The sequence below is a fragment of the Haliaeetus albicilla genome, chromosome Z, assembly GCF_947461875.1.
Source record: "Haliaeetus albicilla chromosome Z, bHalAlb1.1, whole genome shotgun sequence".
Taxonomy (NCBI): Eukaryota; Metazoa; Chordata; class Aves; order Accipitriformes; family Accipitridae; genus Haliaeetus; species Haliaeetus albicilla.
Genome location: NC_091516.1, coordinates 71,634,675 through 71,657,995, shown reverse-complemented (window position 1 = coordinate 71,657,995; position 23,321 = coordinate 71,634,675). Strand labels below are relative to the sequence as shown.

The following is a 23,321-nucleotide window of genomic DNA, read 5'->3' as shown; positions in this document are numbered from 1 at the left end:
ATAAGCAATGTGCTATGAGGCTTCAGACTAGCCGATAAACCCTTTCAATTTTCATGCCAGCTTCTTCTTTTGTAATTCAAATCTGGCTGAAAACTGGCAGCTCTGAAAACTGAAACAAGCACTGCCACAAATACCTTGTAATGCTATCGACCTTGTCTGCCCATGCAGTGAGAAAGGGGGATGCATATGTGTCTGCAGTCATCCAGATAACACAACTCATTTTTTTGGGGGGATAACAGAAGCCAGCCCCGGACTGTGCACCAAAAGCAGTCATTACCAGGCAAGCTGGAGAATAAGTCTCTTCAAAATACACAGCGCATTTAAAAACCATATACAGGGCTCAGCCACTGCTTTCATTACCAATTTTAATTTAGCTCCTTCAGTTTGCCAGCCAGATAAACTCTTTAGTGCTGTTTTTTAATCTATTTGCCACATTTTATGTTTAAGATTATAGTAATATGGGACAGGAGAAGGAATCACTTTTAGAGGAAATAAAGAAATAGATCCGCTTATCAGCGCCCATCAGAAAGTTCATTAATCAGCCAGGCTTTGTGCCCCCTAAATTGAAAGGTTAAATAATCCTCTCAGGAATATTTCTCGGCACCACCGCCAATTGTCCGGAGAGAAGCTGCCATTCACAGCACTCTGGATCGGTGACAGGGTATTTTACCACTGTTTGGACCCCAAACAATGATGGACAAATGGCCTGGCTTACAAAGAAACCTTTTAGTACAAGGATGGAAAAAGGACCACAAGCTTTGAAGTGGGGTGGGGGAGGTGGGTGCGTGGGGCAGAGGCAGGGAAGGAGGAGGAGGAGGAGACTCATGCATGGGGACACGTATATTTTATTTGAATGTTTATTAGGAGACTCGCCAAACGTCGTTATATGCGCGCCCAGGCATACGCGCACAGAGAGTGCGCGCGGGCAGGCACTACACGCACGCACACTTGCCGCACTAAGTGTATGCATACTTACACATACATTTATACATTAATCTGAACACAAACATTTGCAAAGCCTGTAAAATCAGAAGATGAACAGAACTAAAGCATGGTTATATTTATTAGCTAATACACCGGGGAGCCCAACAAACCCCAAGGTTTTAATTTTTACTGTCATTCTAGATGATTTACAGCTTCCTTTCTCTCTCTCTTTAACCTTTATGTCGTCTACTAATCACCTTTCACCATCAGATGCAAAAGGAGGAAGTACCGCATATGAAACAACTTTCTTAGGGGAGCATTCTTAATAGATATTTACTTTGAGGTGATTTCTGATCACAGCTAAAATTGAAATAAACACAGAAAAAATACAGTGCTTCTGGAGGATATGAGATGCCAAAGGGGTGGTGCATCAGTTTGTTAGAAGTGAGTTTTTGCTGGGGTACATTCTAAATAAACAATAATTCAAGCTTTTTTCTTTAAACTTCCTAGCATCTGGGCTTGAATCTGTATCATCCTTTACTGACAGCCAATTTTAGAGAAGCATTTTCCTTACATTACCAACATGTTAACTATGCATGTTGATGTTTATCAATTTCCTCATAATTTTTTCACGTGTGCTCCATTTAAGAGCATCATATATATTCAGTAATACCATAATTATTTTTACCTAGCTTTATAATGAGTGACATTAATCCAGAATATGTCCTTGAAGAAATGTCTCACAGCCTATATACAACCATTAACACACAAAAGCTTTTCCATGTCCTTCTTGCACACCTATCTTTTTAAAATCAGTCTCAATTCCATAAAATTTTTACTTTAATATGACCTGGGACTTTCTGAATAGTCTACAGCGTCTGAAAATGGATCACAAGATTTAGATTTCTGCTCTCTCACATCACATAAATATGCCAATGATCAAAACTCTTTTCTCCAGACCAACTTTTGAGTACCTCAGTGCTATTATTTTCCCTCTCTTTCCCTTCTCACACCATCATCAGAAAAGCACAATTAATTTAACCAGGGTCTCATCTGCCATCAAAATAAGTCAGACAGAAACTGGATAGCTAGCATGTGCAAATCTGGCACAATTAATTTTAAAGCAAAAGATATTTCAGGTTATCACATAGTCCGCAGAAATCCTTCAGTGTTTGTGTACGCTTGTGCACAGGCACTCACCACTCCCTTTTTAAGTGCCGAAGTTACAAATATACTTTAGAAACAGAATTAAATGCGTAGTCAAGAAACAACATGAAATTACTTCTGTTAGCTACAAGATGAGCAGTTACTACAGGCAGAGAAACTGCACGTTTGAGGGGAGGGGAGAAATAAAAAAAAGACAGAAAAAAAGACAAGCAGCTTTTGGACTTGACACTGGCTCTGAGAAACTTTGCGCCCAAGCTGCGGCCGTCCATTTCTTGCAAATAAATCACCTGGTCTACTGTAAAAATAGCACCTCTTCCTGCAAGCATTGCCCCCCTTCTACTCGTGGAGAATCGAAGCCTCTGCCATGCCCTGCCTGCGGCGCTTTCGTGCCACGCAGGGCATCGTCGCCGCGGGGCAGCGAGGAGGGACCAGCGAAAGGGGCCTCGATGCAGACTGGGCTACAGGGTAAAGCGCCTAACGAAGCAGCGAGGAAAAGTTTGTCAACTCCTGGCAGAGGTGAGGAGACCAGCCAAGGCTGTGGTGTCATGGTCTGTTTCGATGTGAGGTGCTGCCAGCACCGGCGAAGTACGAGGGTGGCTGTTTGCGCCCATTTCAGAGTCATACTCACTGGGGCATGTTTGTCAAAGGTTAATTTAATCCAAATCTAACACTCAAAAATAAGTTAAAACTGAAGGCCTAACTTCACTCCCCTGAAGCTAAAAATTCTGAGGGATGCCTTCTTCTTTTGCCATATGTGGGTACGATAGCATATATGCATATATCATGCAAATCACCCACTGCTCTGAGACTTCTCCAGTACTGCAGTAAAATACTACCTACTTACGGCACATGGCTCTATGCTACCCATCACTTTATACAGGTCTTTGGTTCCTTTTAATTCCCTTTACGCTTGATTTTTCAAATTTTGAAATAAAAATCAGGACAATTCTGTCACGGGGATAGTAACTTTTCTATTCATATGACAGGACCTAACAAGATGTACTAATATTATTGACGTGATAGACCCTCTCAGAATTAAATCAGTGATTACTTTTAGGGAATCCTAATCTGTAGATTATTAACATGATCAAGCATAACTTGAGAAAGTTACCATCTAACCAGTGTGAGCTCCTGGCTGCTCCTAATACACATAGATCAGTGACAAGATGAACTAGCAGGTCTGGCAGCAACATGGACAGTCACATACGCTGCTGCCAGCGCAGAGCTCCATAGACTGCTGTTGCTAAATACCTGTGACGTTTCAACATGAAAAGCATTTGTATGATAAAATGCAACAGTTTCAGTACTACTAAACCACCTAATTTACAAGCAGCTACTGAGTGGACGTTTGACAAGCAAAATACTGTTCCTAGTTAGGATATACGTGCAGACAGTTCATGGAGATTTACAGTCTACTGATATTTTACATTTTTTCCACTGTACAACACAAAAATGCACCAAAATACATTCTACGTTACCTACATGAAAGTGTGATTTTTGTGTGTTTTAAAATGTCTGACAGATCACAGATAATTTTTGGTTTCCTATGGAATTTTGAAACCGACTCCAAGTTCTAACAAAACTGAGAAAAAACACCTTCATACCAAGTTCAGAGGAATAATTTTCAGGAATATAGGAACTTTAATATGAATATTCATAAACAGAATTTACTGCAGAAAAAAGGCATAGAAATATTTAATTTTTTTTCCTCAAATTAAAGTCTGTTTTTAAAATGCATTGGAAATCTCATTCTAACTTGGAAATTCTATTTTCCTTATTTAGATGGTTAATACTTGAAACAGTAAAAATTACTTATATGATCATATAGGTTCATGTTTTCAAACTATAGGAAAGAGAGGTGAAAATTTTTACCGAATTTGTAAGCATTAAAGAAAAGATCATCTTAATCCTTTCCCTTAAAAGAACTGCAGTTATGGATATGATGGGGAGACATTTCACCAGTGAATCTTACCATCCTGTTTTCTGTTTAATTAACCACTTATCCAACAGTTTTGGCGTGTGTTGGGCAAAGGAGGAATGCAGATGGTAGATTCTATGTTGAGAACAGAGCAATTCCTGCCCACAAGTTTGCGTGGGAGGGAGCAGCTCTCTCCAGTCTTTCTCCAGTCATGAGTGCATCTTGCCACCAGGATTGCTGGCACAGTATTTGAAAAATGTCACACACTGCACAAATAGCTTTCTGGGCATGCAGGGGTTAGCTAACAATAGATTTAAACATTCAAAATATTAAAATACGTTTTAATTTCCATCCCCTGCTCTTCTCCTTTTCCCATTTAAAGGCAGGCCTAAAAGGTATTGCTTTTGCAGAAAACAGAGAGTTCCTTAAATAACAATAGCGTGCATACTGAAGTCATGGATTCTCTGAAAGATGCCACTTCTGAAAGACAAACACTTCGAGGAGGTTATTTGGAACCCCAGAATCAGAGAAATGGAAATTACTTGGTTCAGACAGTCAAGCTTTTTAATTCCCCCCAGTCCCAGGCTGCTTCCAGAAATATATCAAAATGCAATTTCTGGTCAAGATGTAATCAGACTTTAGCCCTCAATTTAAAAGCACCTTTTATTTTATTTTCTGGGGAGACAGATGGGGAAGAGCATGAGACAGATAAACGCTAAGATAAAGCAGGCAAGCTTTCTACCGTGCTTACATGAGTAAGGTAAATGGCAGCTGATGACCGTGCTATTGGAAGGTAACACAGCCCACCCAAAACAGCCTTAGGTCTGTGCAGGAGTCTGCAGGTTTCTGGTCCAGCCTGGCCAAGAGCCAGATGCTGACCTGGGGTAACGACCACAGCCCCGGGAGGTAAAAGCAGACGTCAGCTAGGGATCTGTCCTCTGCAGTAAAGAGGTGCCAGGACACTGTCACCTTTTCCCAGGAAAGAAAGTGCAAGTGCAAAGACGTGTTGGCATTTTACAGATAACCAGCCTGAACTTTCTATTTCAACTTAACTGACACAGAAAAATCCCTAATTATTCGGTAATCATAACTGGCCAGGGGTATTAGTTAAAACCCAACATCTTCATCAAAAGGCAAACTCTAAACAGTATTTTTTCTAGATGTTACATATTTATATAAAGTTATTGAAGCTGCTACTTTTTCCTGTAATATTTTAAATACAGTTTTCAAGTAAAAATTGGGAAAGAACTCTATCTAGCACGCTTTTGTACTGAAAGCTATAGTATATGCTTCGTACTCAAAAATTTACACTTTTTTCAGAACCTGAAATTCTCTTTGTTTTCTGTAAAAAAAACTAGCAGAAAGAATACTGCCTTTTGTGAAATACAGTTTCTTTGCAATAGAAAAAGATTTTGGGGTTAAGTTTCTGATAGCCTCAAAAATATCTGAAACTTGAAAGAGAACGGTAACACGGCACAAATTATAACTAGTAGTGGAAAATAAACACAATGTAAAATAGAATCCAAGAGACCCTCTAGACGGCATACCAAACCACCTCTAACATACCTATTTTCACCAGAACAACTGTGCGGGGCAGGCAGACATTTCAGAAGCATCTCTGTCATAGAACAGCACTTGCAAAAGCGGTAAGGCTCAGGCTTGAACAATGCAAGAAGATAATTTAAAAATAAAGTACCTGCCAATTGTTGTCCAAGATCTGCCCTACCTCTTCCCCTGGCTAGAGAGGCTAGCATGCATTTTCAGAGAATATGAAATGTTCACGAACCCAAGCACCAAAAGGTACCTTTCCTTCAAGGGCAAGCGTGAGGACACTGTCACACTCTAGGTGTTCGTGTTTCCCCACAATCCACAGGAGGCAAAGTCATCCTTACCCTAAATTCATATCCCTGGGAATTTTGGGTTGCCTTCCCTGTGAAACATCCTGTCAAATGGCTACTGAAGTGCTGACACACAAGGACCTGCTCTGTGATTCCAAAATACGAAAAAAATACACTGTCTCCTGCATAAACAAAGTGGTATTTTTACTAGAATTAATAGAAATAACCTTAAAACACCTGGAGAGGAACTGGTCAAGGGCTGAAATATTTAACAGGAACGTGATGATCTCGTGGTCTGCAGCCTTGCATCGTGCAGAGACCAGAGGAGCTGACACTGCAGCCATGTTCACAGCCACTGCAGCAGCCCCATCCCTGCACACAGGGAAGTCAGGCTTAATCTCCTCCTGAAAATACTTCTAAACCCATCCTTTCCCTCACCACACAAAACCTACAAAGCTCTGGAAACCACAAATGCTCTCTCTCTGAAGCTTAAATATTTTTTTGCCAGAGTCATATTTTAAATTTTCTCTTTCTGAAAGTCACATTTTAAAGGATACAAATTGACTTTAAGCAACACTGCTTACATTTTCATTTCAGAAAAAAAGTGGCAGGCCATGAGGAATTTTAATAATGCACACAAAGAAATCCGAGCGCAAAATTTAAACACAAAAGATGCATTGTCCCTTCATGTCTTTTACGCACAGAGGCCAAAACAGCCAATTCCTGGTTCACCTTCTTTTATGTAAGTGGATTTAAAGTAAGATTAACAAACTGTCAAAAAGCATGTTAAATGATAGCCTCTGCTAGTTAAAAATTCTGATGGTTCTAAAACTCTGTTGGTGGCCATCTTGGCCTAGGAGCTTTAATATAAATGAGACTGGTGAAGGCAGGGGATGGGGGAAGGAGTCCTTATGGCCAGAGCAGTACAGGGGGAGGAAGAGGTTATTAAAAACGAGCAGTCCCTACAGAAAGAAAACACCTAACCTGAGCAGAATTTGTGTTTTAACATATGCATCTACACCGAGAAACACACTAGAAAAAGAAAAATTGTGCTCTGCCCATTTTAGGGATGGAATTTCATTACTCCGTAGATATTTTCTGAAGAAGATACTAATACTTGCAATGTTAACTCCTATCTGATTATTGCATCCACATCTTGCTCCTGAGCCGGACCGGCTATGTTCATTTCTGTACACCACGAGTCCCTCTGAACAATGAAGCAGTGCAGCATACATAGGGAGATCTACACAGCCAGCACGTATCCCATTTTATATTGAAATACCGAGATGGCCATTTGCACGTCTTCTGGGTACCCCCACCAGTACCACCGTGCAGAAGGGGTTTGCGTTACGCTTCAGGCGGACTCGCCTGGAAGAAGTGCAGCTTCGCGCCTGAAGCAAAACATGGGTCACTATCCGCTGAAAACAAATTTCCTCTTTATTCTCCAGTGATGTCATCTGTTGGGTGGAAATGCGACCGCTCACCGCAGCGCAATATCTACCCTCAGTTTCACCGGGTCACTCCAGCAGCAAAGCCCCAGGACGACTTTCGGGACGGGAACGGGTCTGGACCCCAGGTCCCATCCGCCGATTCGGGTGCAGAATGCAAACAGCCTCCTTCCATGGTGCGGTGCCCCCACAAAAGGCCAGCTCCCATCCTGCCGCCCAGCCGAAGCCCCGAGCTGTTAACACTTATGGCAGTTCCCATACTTGGGGAGAAGCGCTGTCCCCCGCAGAGCGCGCCACCGCGGACCCCACACCGCACCTCTGAGCCTGGGGCGCAGCGGAATTGTTCTTCTCCTCCAGCGCGCGGACCTGCTTAAAATGGGAACTGCCACTGGACACGCAGCTAGGCAGTTGGGCAGCAGATCAAGCTCAGAGGGACGCTATTGTATTTTTTTTAAGAATAAAATGCAAAACTGAACCAAACGAATGAAAATTATAGGGTGCCTTAACCTCACAAATTTTTTCCACTGACTTACTTTTTTTTTTAATTAGAGGGCTATAAACTGGCCTCCACTTCAGTGCAAAATATTTAATAAATGTCTCTACCTTCATAGCTGAAATCCAAAATGACAAGAGAAAGGGAATGAAAAAGAGCCAAGCATTCCGAGGATGAAAAAGCACTGCGATGAACACCCCCGATATCCTTAAGATGAAAAGGGGATGTGATGGCATGTCCTTTGGAACACAGACCATATTTCTCTAGGTTTGTGGAACCTCTGGCATTTAGAAAGACAAAGTTGTAAGCTAAGCTTCCTAATAATCTACGACAAAGAGCTTTACAAGACCTCCAAATGCCTTGTCTGTGAAAAAATAACACATATTATTTGGACTGCAGTAAGCTATGATCAAAACTGTCTATCTTGGATCTGCCAATGAAGTCCTTGTGTTATTATTTGAATTGATAATAATAACCTCTTTGAGAAACATAAGCGGGTATCAAACCCAACCTATTTATTGCAAATAAATACCTATATGAAGAAAAAGTTAAAATATGTTTTGACAAACGTAATTTCCCTTTTCTGATATAGGAGAAATACACAGAGAGCAGGCACAATGAAAATGATTTGTAAAAGTTTTAAATCACCATCTTAAAGAGGTTATTAAATATTATTTTAAATCACAGTGGGAATTGGATTGTTCTGCTGACTTTGATTGGTTTTTTTCAGAATAATTTTAGTTAACAGAGTTGAAAGAACAAGTTTAAAGAAACTAACTTCATCCACTTATAAAGCTTTGATTATCATAGAGCCTTCAAATTTAAGCTTCATTGAATACAATATGATAATCTTTTTTCTATCAAAAGCCAAATTAAAATATTCTGCTTATAATCCTTTTTGCCATTTCAACTGCTCATAAGATTTCTTGCACTGGCAGTCGATTTTGGTTGGAATAAGACATTTCTGCCCATACAACAAATTATTTGTAATGTGCCAAAATTTGTCACCACAGCTAATGTAAACAAAAACCTACCACCATCCATAACAGCCGAATGGATTTATTATTTAGTCATTGTTCTAGTCAATCCACATTTCTGTGCAGGGGCTTCAAGAAGTCAATAGATGGCAGTCCATCTCTTAGGAAAGAGCCAGATAATGAATAAAATCACCAAACGCTTCACAAAAGAGAAAGGTGGAAGGCTGTGTGGTTTTTCACAAGCATTCACAGTAATTAACTAAGAATACGTTATATAATGCAAAACATTTAGACAAACTTTGTAATGGCTGTCTGGAAGCAACATTATAAAAATGGTCTTTTATTACAAACCTGAATGCCTTGTTTTATTTGCGCTTATATGTACCTGCAAGTGTGACACTCATGATCAATTTACCAAAATCAATTTAAATGTAGTGGTTGTATTCATGGCTAAAGCACAGGAAAAACTCACTGTAGCCTTAGTCTGTTTGTGAATAATCAGGCAGCCTCTGCAGCACAGCACCAACCACAACAGTACTTTTTTTTTAAACTTCTATTATTTTTCTTTAAATTGTTATCCTGTTTGTACAGAAATATTTTTTCTAAACTAGGAAAATTATAAACTAATTTCTATAGTGAAATACTACTATGCTGATATGAGAGTAAAAGATCTCGAATTTTTAGTTGCAATTCTATAAATACATACATAATATACATTATTCTAACAGAAGTTTTGATTCTTGTGAGAACTCTGTTTACTTCTGTTCTGTTTTGGGTACAGAAGAGAACATTTATCACACATTTAAACAATTCAGATAATGCAGTTTCTTGAGGTATAACTTATTTTAAATATCAAGCATGTCTTTCACCACACAAATTTTTAAATTCCACGCTTAATCTGACTACTAATATAAATTTGAGTCAAAGTGAGTCTTCCCATGCAAAAAATGGAGACGTGCAAAGCATTTCCCACATACCAGAAATGTGGATATTTTGCAGATAATTTGCAGTTCACTGCAAAATAAAAAATTAATTATCAGTAGCTAGGGTCTCACTTAATGTCAATTTAACTTTGCGTGCCCATATTTGATCACATTTCAAAATGGCCCTAAAATGCACTAAGAAGTTCCAAATGGGTACTTTTAATAATACACTTGTATTCATAACTACTACATTTTCTAACAAGAGCTTGTTTTGACAAATGTTGTTAGCTTTACACTAAGTAAAGTGTAAACTCTGAACACTTTCTACAAAATTCACAGGTAAAATTTTCTACCTCAGACACCTCAAATTCTGCCCTAGTAACCGCTTAGTCAGGTTTAAGCTCCTCCACATTTTTTTACAAAAATAACTATTTTCTAAGTGTTGATTGCAATTCACTTTTTGAGGAATTTTCAATGGCAAGCAAGACTAAAATTAAATTAAATCTTATACCTCAGTAAAAACCAGAACCCAACATATTAGTGCATCTAATATAGCCATCTGATTATTAGATTCCAAATACAATAAGCATTTCAAAATCGTTTTTACATGCACCCTTAGGAATTATAATGAAAGACAGTATTTACCTTTTTCCTTCATGCAATTTTAAAAAAGCAAACAAAAATACTCAGTGAATGCACCTTTTGCTCATAATGTTTTTTTTTTAAAGTCTATACCAATTCTGTTTAAAAGAAAAGTAAATGCTCAGAAAGGGTGGACTATTTCCAAACCAGATCTTTGTTTTAAAAGCATTATGCAGAAAATACAAGCAAGGGATTTTAAGCACAGATTTCTCCTATTCATTGAATTTAGAAGCAAAAACAGAAAAAAGAGCATTCCACTACCATGAAGAGGTGGAGGCAACAAATTATAAAGCACATCCCATTTATTGCTCAAAAGAAAAAGCCCACACCAAAGACTCGTAAAGAAAAGTAGTGGACAAACTTTTCTACTTTGTTTTGAACGGACAGCAGTGATTAATTATCTGTAACAGCTAAATACATATGTGGTTGATCTGGATAGCAATGACAGCAAAGATTCAGATGAGCAGCAAAAATCCTAATCTTTAAAGGTGTTTTTATGTATAATAATTTTATAAATGAATATATTCAAGATTTGTGATACCAATCCATTGAATATTGTCTTAACCATTTAAATATTGTTCCAAGTTTCAGTATTAGACAAATTTATACACGTTCTGTTTTATTTTTATCTCTATTTTACATATGAGGAAAAACTTTTTAAGTAATACACTGGTACAGTTCACAAAGTTTTATTTTCTTGTTTCAATGACTAAAGATCAACTAATGCAGGCCAAAGGGGAAGTTATAGCTATACCCTTACCAATTAGAAATTATCTGCAAAAGTTTATAAAGTGTATTTGCTCAAATTAACATTTCCACTCTAGCTGAGATTTATTTTACTCATTTAAAAAGAAAGCTTTGTCACACACAGTGATTAATTGCCAGCATCTGGGATATCTGAGATGGGATTATTGCTTCTGCTATGCATCTCAACTTAATATTTAACCCTCTTTATATGTGTAAATGTAGTCACTGAGAGAGTGCTGCAAAGCACTCATTTAATGATTACAGTATTAAAATGAAATCGTAAGTTCTAAAGATGTTTAAAAAATAGTGACAGTGTTTCATTGCATTCTTCAGTTCAAAAACTCTTCAGATGTTTATTATCTTCTCACAGAAGATGCTTGTCTATATTTTATGGTCAGCAGTTCACAGAAGAGTAAATAGGTTGGGTGTAGAAGAAAATAAAAAAGGTGTTTCTACTTACTGTTAGGTGATACTGCCTCCATATTTCTGGGCAAGCCTGGAAAATAAAAATATTGATCAGCTAGGAGCATGAAACAAGGTGCTTTACAGCCTGTTGGTTTTGGCATAACACAGTATCCACCGGTGTCGGTCACAGGAAAATAAGAAGCTTAACTGAAAGGGTCTGCATTTCAGCTTCAAAAACCTGGCTAGACAGTTTAATTGAATTTTACACTGGTTTAACACACTCCCTGCCATTGTCAGAAAGCCAGTAACAGTTTTCTCTCTCCCCTTCTTCTCTGAAGGTTAGAAGTTTGGGAGAGTAACGTGCTCTTAACTGCAATAAGTATTAACACTGCAAAACAAACAGAAATTAATTTAAATTCTGCGTTTTCTGACATTTTAAATTTACATAATGTTTTGGAAATTAAATCACAAGGTACCTTCCTTTCTTGTAGGAATAGAAATATTTTAGTATTTTTGTACATATCTCTATCCTAATCAAAATCTAATTGTTACATGTAATAATCCTCAGTAGCCTAATGTCAGATGAGTAGTAAACAAGAAGCATAACAGATTGCTTTAATGTTTCTATTTTTATAATGGCTTGCTTCATTTTTTTTTTTTTTTACTTTTTTTTTTAAACTTGCCAGACTCGCACACAAACTTGTAAGTGCAGCCCTTTGTAAAATATTCTGCAGAGCAGATTTTTGAATCACCGCAATAACACAATAGACCTGAGGAATACATAAGAGACAGGAAAGAGGAAAATGTGGATCTTCTTTAAACAAAATCAGAATGTGTTAATGATCAATGAGACAGAGGTTACTTTCTCAAGGGTTCTCAATATTTTTACAAAATTTACAGTATTTCTGTCTCCTGCTATGACCCCCAAGCCATGAACAGACACAGAAATAGTGGTACTTTGTCTGTTAGCCATTTTAGTGTTTAAGAGAGTGTGCACACAGTTACTTCAACGGAGGTCTTTCACTTTTGTTTAAAACATGTAACCTTTTATTAAAATAGCTCCTTAATCATTTGAACAATTAGCAATTTGGTTTGCCAATCTCAATTTTCAGTATTTTAAGAAGAAATATTAGTTATTCTGTGGCTTCTACATAATATGCTGTAGCTCCAATTTCAAACATTGAAGCCTCATGACTACTTGCAAATGAGTACTATTAACATTTCTTTAGATTTCGAATAAATTTTTCGCTCATGCCTAAATTCTTGCCTTCTTTTATTCTGACAGAGCATGTTAATTAAAAAAAAACACACCCAACAACCAATATAGGCAACTGAATCTCTCAAAAAATAATCCAAGTTTTTGACAGTCACCCTATGGCATATACAGTATGTTTTTCCCGGATGTGATGGAAATGATTTTATTTATTATTCATTCTGTTAGTAACACAATTTTCTGGAGAAAAATCTACAATCTGTTCTCTGTAATGGTTCAACATCTCTCCACTTACTCAAATACTGCATGTAAATATTTGAGTTTTATATTAATATTTCTATAAAGAAAATGTGTGAAGTGCAACACATTTCTAACAGAGGAACAGACTACAACATTTGACAGTTTGAACACACTCAAGCTGTCTTCCGAGTGCAAACAAAAGGATTTTCCTCCTTCGCTAACTTACACAGGATTGGGAGTCACGATATATAAAGGCTCTCTAGCGTATAAAAATATTCTATCAAAGACCTTGCCTTCTCTCTCAAACCTGTAAAAGGCTTCAACTGTACATGAGACTTTTGCTGGTTTAGCACAGGGGTAGCAGGCAGTTATTTATACATTAGTTCTGGATAGTTTTCGATTACCACAGTGTCCCCAGACTAATATGGTTGAAAAATCGCAATCAATGAGTTGTCACATACTGGCAAAATGCCACTCTGTGATATGACCTTTACTCACACAGCAGCTATTTAATAATAAAAAAAAATAAATTACTTTATTTTTGAATAATAGTTTGGGGTTTTTTTGTTGTTTTTTTTTTTATCTCTGGACACAAAGACATCACTTACAGCGAGAATCTGTAACGCAGAGTAGGAAACTACAGTTGGCACAGCTCTTACCAAAACACTGGAAGAGGCACAGTCCCAACATCTCAGCAGTGCTATCAAGAGGTAGGTTTTATCATCACCGTCTTTAAGGATGTTTTAAGGCTGTGGGAAAACTTAAGGGAGGTAGGAAGAAGGGGGTAAGGGAAAATTGGCCAAGCATATTTCTTCATTCAGATGGTGATTCGGTGTAATACTTTTCATCATCACAATGATCACTTACGAACTTCAGAAGTTGAATACAATAGTGGAAAACAGATGCCTGGCTAAACAACAGCTTTTTAGAAACGATGCTTTTAACTAGGAGTCTTATTACCTTGCATCAGCTTGGAGTTATTGTCTGTATCTTCTATCACGGAATGACAAAAAGTATAATTAACAATTACTACCGAATACTGGCTTCTCAAATGAAGCAAAGAGGTTTGCTATGGAAGAGAGCATAACCAAATACAACAACCGCCGAACCTGTGATTTTTCTTATTTATTTAAAAGTACTTAACCATGAATGGCCCGCATTTAAAGAAAAGCCCTTGTGGTATACAAGTACGATGGCAGTGTGATGAACTACATTAAAATAAAATTGCATTTATTTCCTGCCCCAGTGGTCTGACCTTACTAGCATTTAGATGTACCAGCACAAAAGGTGCCTACTCTTAAAAGCAGTGCCACGGTGGCACAGCAGCCGAAAGCGCGGGTGAGGTGCGCTTCCCCACACCTCTCGCCACGTCCGCGTGCCTTTTGCCGCACGAGTGCCGGGCAATTAATTTCCCCAAATTCGTGCCGTTTCTGCCGCGGCCCGCATTCGGTTAATTCGGGAAGGGCGATTATTCGTATCCGAGCCTGATCCGGCTGAGGTCGCCCCACCAGATGAATCGAGGCTGCATACTGCGCATTTTGACCCGTATTGAATTTTATCAGGTGCTAATTATTGTTTTACCAGAACAACGGCTTAATGCATCTGTTGTTTAATTCCCACTTCCCCATTCTCAAACGTGAACATCAAAGAAAATAAAACACTCAATCTCAAACAGCCCCTGACAGCAGACCAGGACTCGAGTGCTCAATAGACAAGGCCCTTGCCACCAGTTCTCATATTTCCACAACAATGAGCAAACACAAAAACAGCACTAAGCGGCCTTTCCTCCTTTCCGCTCCCCTTGGCCGGTCGTCTGCCTTGCGCCGAGAGGGCCCTCGACGGCAGCCCTGCTGGGAGCGCGGCGCGGGGGAGAGGATTAGCCTCGCTAACATGCGAGCATTTGCAAAAGGGAAGGAAAAACCCCGCTACTGTATTTGGCGTATGAATAACCAAAATGCACGCGCTGACAGGAGACCGGGACGGGCCTGCGGCTCCCCGGGAGAAAATGTAGCTGTGATGAGTGACAGGGCTTTCAGGAAATATGTTCACAATCACAGACAGTGAAGGCCATGACCTAGATCGTTTAAGAGCTTGTCTTGTCAAATTATCAAAAGCTTCTTCCTCTCTGAATAAAGAGTGACATAAGTGAGTGTCAGAAAGCTGCAGGCTGACAAGCCAAGCATACAATAACAGCATGCACGTCACATACTTGCCGAACACCGCCACGGCTAGCGGCAAATCTTAATGAGAGCGCGGCTGGCCCAGGAGACTTGGGTCCCTGCTGGCACAGCTACTCATCTCGCAAAAATCCTTCAGCTCCAAGTCAGTTATGGTCTGACACGACGACTACAATTACTAAACACAACTTTTTAACAGAATCCTCTGGTGCTTTGTCAAAGCGGCGGCTGCTAGGAGCTGCCCCGCCGCAAGCCACCACAATAAAACAAAAGATTTGCCAAAACACACACTTTTCATCACCTCCGCATGGGAACTGCCGCAGGAAAACACACAATGCTTCCCTTCAGAACCACTCCTGCACGAGCAGATGTCGAGACCTCTCCCCGTGCCACCACCGCAGACGGCCGCTGCCGCCGGCGCGGAGCAGGCCGAGCTGGCTAACCGCCGGCGTCGACCGGGCTCCCGGTAACGTTTACTTACGCTTACCATTAGGCGGATAGCGACTTCGCCGCAGGCGTGAAAAACGGGGGACGCCGCTGGGGAACGAGGGAAGGAAGGGGGAAATCCCGCGCTTTCTGCCAAGGCGCCCAGGCGGGGGCCCACGGCCACCAGCCAGCCACCCCCCCGGACTTGCCCCCCCGTACCCCCAGCCACATCCCCGCCGGCAAGAGGCGGCCACGTTCCCCCCCCTTGGCAAGCACCAGCACGGGTTCCGAAAACGACAGAAAGCAGAAGAAAATCTTCGGGAGAGAAGAGGCCGACAGTGGTTTACACGGCCGGAAAAGGCGTCAGGACACGGGGAGAAGATTGGGGGCTGGTTCCTGGGAAGGAGCACCGCTTACGGGGTGCATGGGGTACGCAGACACGCGTGTTGTCTTTACACGAAGGGGGACGGCGGGCGCAGCGTGGATGAAGAGCGCCGGGAACCTGGGCGCTGCCGGCTGAGCTCGGACAGCTCGCCAAGCACCCGCGCGCCGTTTTTCCCTACGTATACAAGGAGACACTGCCCTGCCCGCCACGTTTGCCTCCTCCCTGCCACATCACCCCGTTTACAAAGTCCTTTTCCCATCCGTGCAGCTGGCAGGTGAGGCTGTAGACCACAAGCCTCATGACATCCACCCAGCTGCCACCGGACCTGCAAAACGCAGGATGTCCACAGCATGGGGTTTTCAGCGTATACACACACAAGCATAAGTGTGTATATATATATATATATGTATGTACACACACACGCATATATAGACACACCTGTGTAAGTGCACACCATGTCCGATGTGCTCTTTCCCAGGGGGAGCAGCATACGGCCAAAAAGAGCTGCACTTGAAACTTTTGAACATCTCCGCCACCTGCTCCCCTGACGACCTTCCTGAGGAGAGCGCACGAGGTGGAGCTACTTCCAACACAACTCCCTCTAAGATGCCTCCATATGTTCTCAGGGCTGTCTCAGGGAAAGAGACTGACCTAACAGATAATAAATGTACTACCTTGAAAATGTTTTAAATAACTTCGAACATTTTCAAATCAAACTAGGCAAAGCACCTTGAGCTGCCTCATGTTCACTTCTGGACAAAAATGTAACTGTGGACAGTTACTCTGAAACGGACTGTGCACGGGAGCTTGTTCTGCATTCTCTGCGTCGCAGGAAAAGACAGTGAACTTTGGGAGAAAGACAAATATAAACTTTTTTTGAGCATTCAAATACTTGGTAACATCTCAAAAAAATTAGGGAATATATTAGTCTTTTCCCCAACACGGTATTAAGATCTGTTCTATGAAGGCTGCAGTAGCATTTTCAGAGCATTTTGGAGAACTTTGGGGAACATCGGACTAATTTGGCCCCAGGCTCAGAGCAAAACCCTGTGGTCTGCCTCCAGCTCCTACAGACAGCAGAAACATCCCAACAGGCAGAATGATACAGAACAGTCGCAGTAACTGGGCTTGGTGAAACACTTTCAGGTTTTTGATAAAATGCCCCATGCCGGACTCGTAAATTCTTTACAGAAAGTAATTAGCAGAGGCACAGACTTATGGACCTGTTATTATGATCAGCTTACATAGCCTGAAAACAGTAACCACTATACTACGTCAGACCACCCGCCCATGGTCTCTAACTGTGGCCTTAAGCCAATGCCTCATGGAGCTAAAAAATGGGGCAAGCATGCACACTTTCCATAAAACTCCTCCACACCCAACTGTTTTAAGCTCAATGACTGCACAAGCTGAACAAAGTTTCTATGTGTTCAATAACCTTCCATGGTTTTCTCTTCCATGAACTGCTCCGGTCTCCTCTGGAACCTGTTTTGGGTTTGTGTGGTGGGGTTTTGGTAGCGGGGGAGGGGGTTGCAGGGGTGGCTCCTGTGAGAAGCTGCTAGAAGCTTCCCTGGCTCCAAGTTGGACCCACCTCTGGCCAAGTGCAACCCAACCAGTGATGGTGGTAGCACCTCTGGGATAACATATTTAAGAAGAGGAACCTGCAGCGGAGGAGGAGATCGGGATGTGAGAGGAACCCCTCTGCAGATCCCGAGGTCAGGGAAGGAGGAGGTGTGCTGGAGGGGATGCCCCTGCAGCCCCTGGTGAGGCGGCAGGCTGTCCCCCCCCAGCCCGTTGAGGGGAGCGGGGGAGCAGATGCCCACCTGCAGCCCATGGAGGACCCCATGCCAGAGCAGGGGGATGCCCCCCAAGATGGCCGGGACTCCATGGGAAAGCCCGTGCTGGAGCAGTCTGTTCCTGAAGGACTGCAGCCCGTGGGGAGGACCCATGCTGGAGAAGTTGGTGAAGGACTGCCTCCCATGGGAGGGACCCCACGCTGGAGCAGGGGAAGAGTGGAGTCCTCCTCCTGAGGAGGAAGGAGCGGCAGAGACAACGTGTGATGAACAACCACAACTCCCATTCCCCATCCCCCTGTGCCGCCGGGGGGAGGAGGCGGAGAAAATTGGGAGTGGAGTTGAGCTGGGAAGGAAGGAGAGGTGGGGGGAAGGTGTTTTAAGATTTAGTTTTACTTCTTATTATCCTTGGTTTGATTTGATTGGTAGCAAATTAAATTGATTTTATTTTTTTCCCCAAGTTGAGTCTATCTTTTGGCCGTGACCATAAGTGGTGAGTGATCCCTCCCTGTCCTTCTCTCGACCCACAAGTGTTTCTTTATATTTTCTCCTCCGCATCCCACTGCGGCTAGGGCAGGAGGAGTAAGCAAGCAGCTTCGTGGTGCTTTGTTACCAGCTGGGCTTAAACCATGACAAACCAGAGGAGACTTTCTGCATCTACTGCATCCCTCGGTAAGGAGTCTCACAGGTCTGCTACCAATTGCACAAAGAGTCATCTCCTAACCTAGCTCCTACTGCCTTCATCAGATGTCCCCCAATTCTTGTACTGGAAGAAATGATGAACAATTGATCCTTAACCACTGTCTCCCACCATGGATTATTTTGAAGCTCTTTACAGACCTTCTCTCTGTAATCTCTCTTCCAGGCTGAAGAGTTGTAGCTGTGCTGAAGGATGCAGAAGAGAGGGACCAAAGTTGCACCAAGGTGTCCATTGCTTTTCTGGTGATTCCCAATATTTCACCAACTTTTTTTCACAGCTTGTGAACACTGAACTGATTTTTTGGGGGGATTGTATCTTGTAACTCTGAAATTTGAGTCCTGAATAGTAATGCTCAGAGCCCATCATTCCACATGCAAAGATGGGATTATTTTTCCCCAGGCATTTTACTTTACATTTACTGCAACTCAAGTTCATCCTCCATTTTACTGTGCTCTCCCTCCATTTCTTACAGTCCTCGGGCAGCTCCTCACAGATGGCTCACAGCACTGACACTCTAAATTTAAATCCAGTCTTCTCAGCAAATCTTGTCGCCCTATTGTTCACCCCTTCCCATGCCACACTAGCATATCCTACCTTTATCCTCTTATTCCATGCCTGTTTAGTTTCCTTAAAAGCTTTTGGTCAGGAACTTTGTCAAACACCTTTTGGAAATTGTAGACTATGTCAACTAGATCATGTTTACACACATGCTTGTCGACCTTCTCCTCTGAAGGACTGCAGAGATTTCTGGGAAGTGGGATTTCCTTTACAAAAGCAATCTTGATTCTCCCCACATATATCATATTCACACATCCATTCCAACATGCTCCTGCTATTGCAGTTTCTGGTAGTTGGCTTGGTGTACACATCAGGCTGGCAGACCTGGTTACGCAGATCTCCCTGGGACCCATTTTAAAAATTGTCATTTTATTGGTAACTCAATTACCCACCAGGCACAAAGCAAAAGGTTACCCACTGCCATCACTAATCTGGCTATTTCACCTTCCACTTCCTCTACAGCTTTTGGGTAATCATTATCCAGTTCTGGTAATGGGTTAGTATTCATAGGTTAGTAGCAACCCTAACATTCTCTTCAATTTCAGAGAGATTCTCTGATGATTCCCTCCACAAAGTAAGGTGTTGGTGTGGGAATGTCGCTGGTTTCTTCCACTATGAATACTAGATGCCAAAAAAATATTTTTAGGTTGTTAGCAACAGTATTATCTTGGCTGAGCCTTCCTTTCATGTCTTGATTGTCTGTTGGCCTTACAGGCTTCTTGCTCTAAAGTGAAGAAAGATTTACTGTTGGTTTTGAATCCTTTGCGAAGTGCCCCTTAAACTCTTTTTTAGCCTCAATTTTGCACTTTCACATTTAATCTGCCAGAGTTTACAATCCTTTCTGTTTTCTTCATTTGCATGCACACATCAGGTTTTCAAAGGATACCTTTTTGCTTTTTGTAACCTCTCTGACCCTGCTGCATAGCCTCACAACCTTCCTTTTGCACTCTGTGGTTCTGCCATGCCATCTTTCTTTCCGAGGACGGGCAGATGAGACCCTACTCTTACACTCCAGCATTCACTGCACAGGTAGCTTCATGCCTGTCATGCAGAACTGCAAGAGATCTACCTGAAAGTTTCAAAGACAAACCTTTCTGATTTAAAGTGAACCTAAATGAGCAGAAAAAATACATGCTGTGATGTTCCTCATAATCTACACAACTTAGGTAGGATTTAAATTTTGGGATGATAGAAGACTTGTAATTCTTTACAGAAAAGAAAATTACTTTATGAGAACTGGCTTCATAAAATGTGTAAAATAGAAAAGGTGGCAAGAGATGCAAAGAAAAGATACCTAAGACTACAGTTCTGTCTAACTGCCTACCAGAAAGGGAGTGCAGAAATATGCTGTTCATGTTCTTTAAAGTAATGGTACTGTGTACACATTGGCTATAAGAAAAAGTACAGCTAGAAGAGGAAGACCAAATTTAAATTTCTAACGTGCAAATACCAAAAGAAATAGTAAACTCCCAAATGTGCTGGGCATCATTTGCATACCCCACATACCATTGCCTATGGTGAGCCTGTAACAAACTCTCAGTCCTCCTTCCCTAACTCCTCGTGTTTGGTGTGGCACCAGGCCATCTTCAGCGCAAGCAGGATGGAGACACGAACAGTCCAATATATAGCCCCTCTCCCCCCACCTGGAAATGACACTCAGAAAGCACACGGAGGGAAGTCTTTCATGTCTGATTGTTAAGCTACAGAGTTAAACCTCCCACTGAAACTCAATTATTCCATGATTCTGCGATATGGGGATTGAATATAATCATAGAGGTTACGGTACATAAGCTTTACCAGGTAGAAGAGTTATTCAGATAAACTTCTATATTCAGTGAAAGGGAGGAGAAAGCCTTCTCAGGATCTCTCTCATTCTTTGACCAAATAGAAGAAATAAAGGTAGGGAGGAGACATTTAGAAAGAGATTCAAATATTTCTGAATTTAAAAAAACCCCAATGTTTAGGGTAATTGAACAGGTGTATCTGGAACACAAACATTTAATCCATATCTTTAGATAGAAAATGAAGTAGGAATGTATGATGATGTTATCACAGCTTGCCTTTTATCCTCAACTTTTGGAGTTTCATTTGAGGAAAAAAAATAGCACGAAAGGTTAATTCCTATGTACAGGACTGAATTTCTGGGACATGTAAAACCATAATAATACTATACAAGGTTAAAAAAAGATAAAAATATCTTTAGTTGCACTTTTATTTTCATCTGTGTTTTATTTTAGTAGATCATCTCAAACTCAAAGGCCTTCAAACTACTGCTATCTTTCTCTTCAGTCCTTACGGCATAACCACTGCTACTACCGAAAAGCCACAGGGAAATTAAAGAAAGGACACAGCAAGTCTTCTACCTGTATTTATGAAATATGAGGACAAATCTTCATGTTACAGTCATACATGAACCTCCTACTAAACTGAAGTATTCTACTGCAAAGTCATTACCTTCCTCTAGTTTATGTTTTTAAAATTCGATTCAGCACTATCTGCATATCTGTATGAGAGGTACACAGATTTAAAGACTATCTGGGAAGGGCTTTGTACACACACACAAAAGCACCTGAATACAAGACCTTTCCAAGTGTAGTTTTCTAGTATCACTTAATCTCATAAAGTGATAACATCACTGCAGTATACTTTTGCCTGGTTGTAATCCCACAGATATTTAATCTTAAATATAGCTATTAACCTCGAAAATTTTGCTTGTTTTGACAATCTCTTTTATTCTTCTACCAAACTTCCAATTGATATAGCATTTAATACTTTCTTAAGAATATTAAAGAACACTTTTGTGTAAAAGTCTCCTTCAGAGGTGGAACATTCTTGTCAAAATAGTTCATCCTGCACTGAAACTTGACATTAAATTATTCATCCAGGAAGCAAAAATTTAAAAACCAGTGGTGTCTAGCTTTGAGGTACACCATACTCAAAAAATAAAACAAAAATTGCTGGTTTGAGGTATTCCAATAAAACAAAAATCTCTGAGCTGTTACAAAAACCCTTCTGTTAATATATATATATATATGTATTCTGAAATACTGATAGAAGCTTTTACTTAGGCTACATGATGTTTGTAATAATTTTAAATGCTCCTGTTCAAAATCTGCAGATTTCTTCCAGAGCATGCAGTGGTGGTGCATGACATTACATTCCTCACATCCAGGATTCCTGGCAATGAGTATAGGACTGACCTAACCTACTGTGCAGTATCATAAAATCACAGAACTGTTTGGGTTGGAAGAGACCTCTAAAGATCATCTGGTTCCAACCCCTCTGCCATGGGCAGGGACACCTTCTGCCAGACCAGGTTGCTCCAAGCCCCATCCAACCTGGCCTTGAACACTCCGAGGGATGGGGCATCACAACTTCTCTGGGCAACCTGTTCCAGTGCCTCATCACCCTCACAGTGAAGAAGTTCCTCCCTATGTCTAATCTAAATCTACCCTCTTTCAGTTTAAAACTGTTGCCCCTTGTCCTGTCACCACTGCCCCTGGTATAAAGCCTCTCTCTGTCTTGCTTATATCTACTGACTCTCACTAACAGTCATAACAGCTGTGGGCAGACTGTCAAGAGCAAAAGTTTCTAAGTGTTTCAAAATGCATTCAGAAGAGTTGAAGAAATATTTTTAAGAAAGGAGATCAGGCACTGAAGAGTGTGTTTCCATAATGGTGCTATTTAAATGATAAGAGTTTTGAGAAAAAAACTCTCACCCAAATGAAGTCCCGTGACCTTACCTCCCACCTAGTCTTCAGCGCAGAGAATACACTGTATCTGGATGACCTTTAATATACTTCAGTATCCTTACAGTACTTGAACATTTTTAGTATTTCCATACCTCGCTTTGTGCCAAAGTTACTCACTCATTTATCCAAGACAACTATGAATGCTCAGTAAAATCTAACAGCAGAACGCATGTGTTTTATGGGGCCTTTATCTCCCTATTAAATAAATGGAAACCCTTCTCCCGTTGTGCTGCTCAACCTGAAACAAACAGCCAAGCAACTGGTGGGAAACACACTTATCCTGGTTTCAGCTGGGATAGAGTTAATTGTCTTCCTAGTAGCTGGTACGGTGCTATGTTTTTGAGCTAGGTATGAGAAGAATGTTGGTAACACACTGATCTCTCCACTTGTTGCTAAGTAATATTTAGCCTAAAGTCAGGGATTTTTCAGCTTCTGATGCTCAGCCAGCAAGAAGGCTGGAGGGGCACAAGAAGTTTGGAGGGGACACAGCCAGGACAGCTGACCCAAACTGGCCAAAGGGATATTCCATACCATGGGACGTCATGCCCAGTATATAAACTGGAGGGAGTGGGGGTGGGGGGATCACCGCTTGGGG

At 41.1% G+C, this 23,321-nt stretch overlaps 1 protein-coding gene across 2 annotated transcripts in view; it reads right to left on the bottom strand.

The window, feature by feature from the left end:
* ZCCHC7 (zinc finger CCHC-type containing 7) overlaps positions 1-23,321 on the bottom strand; it is a 123,071-nt gene that overhangs the window by 14,076 nt on the left and 85,674 nt on the right. For both annotated transcript variants that reach the window (XM_069777541.1, XM_069777542.1), the window contains exon 8: positions 11,538-11,573. In XM_069777541.1, coding sequence (XP_069633642.1) covers positions 11,538-11,573 — 36 coding nt within the window. The remainder of the gene's footprint in view (positions 1-11,537; positions 11,574-23,321) is intronic.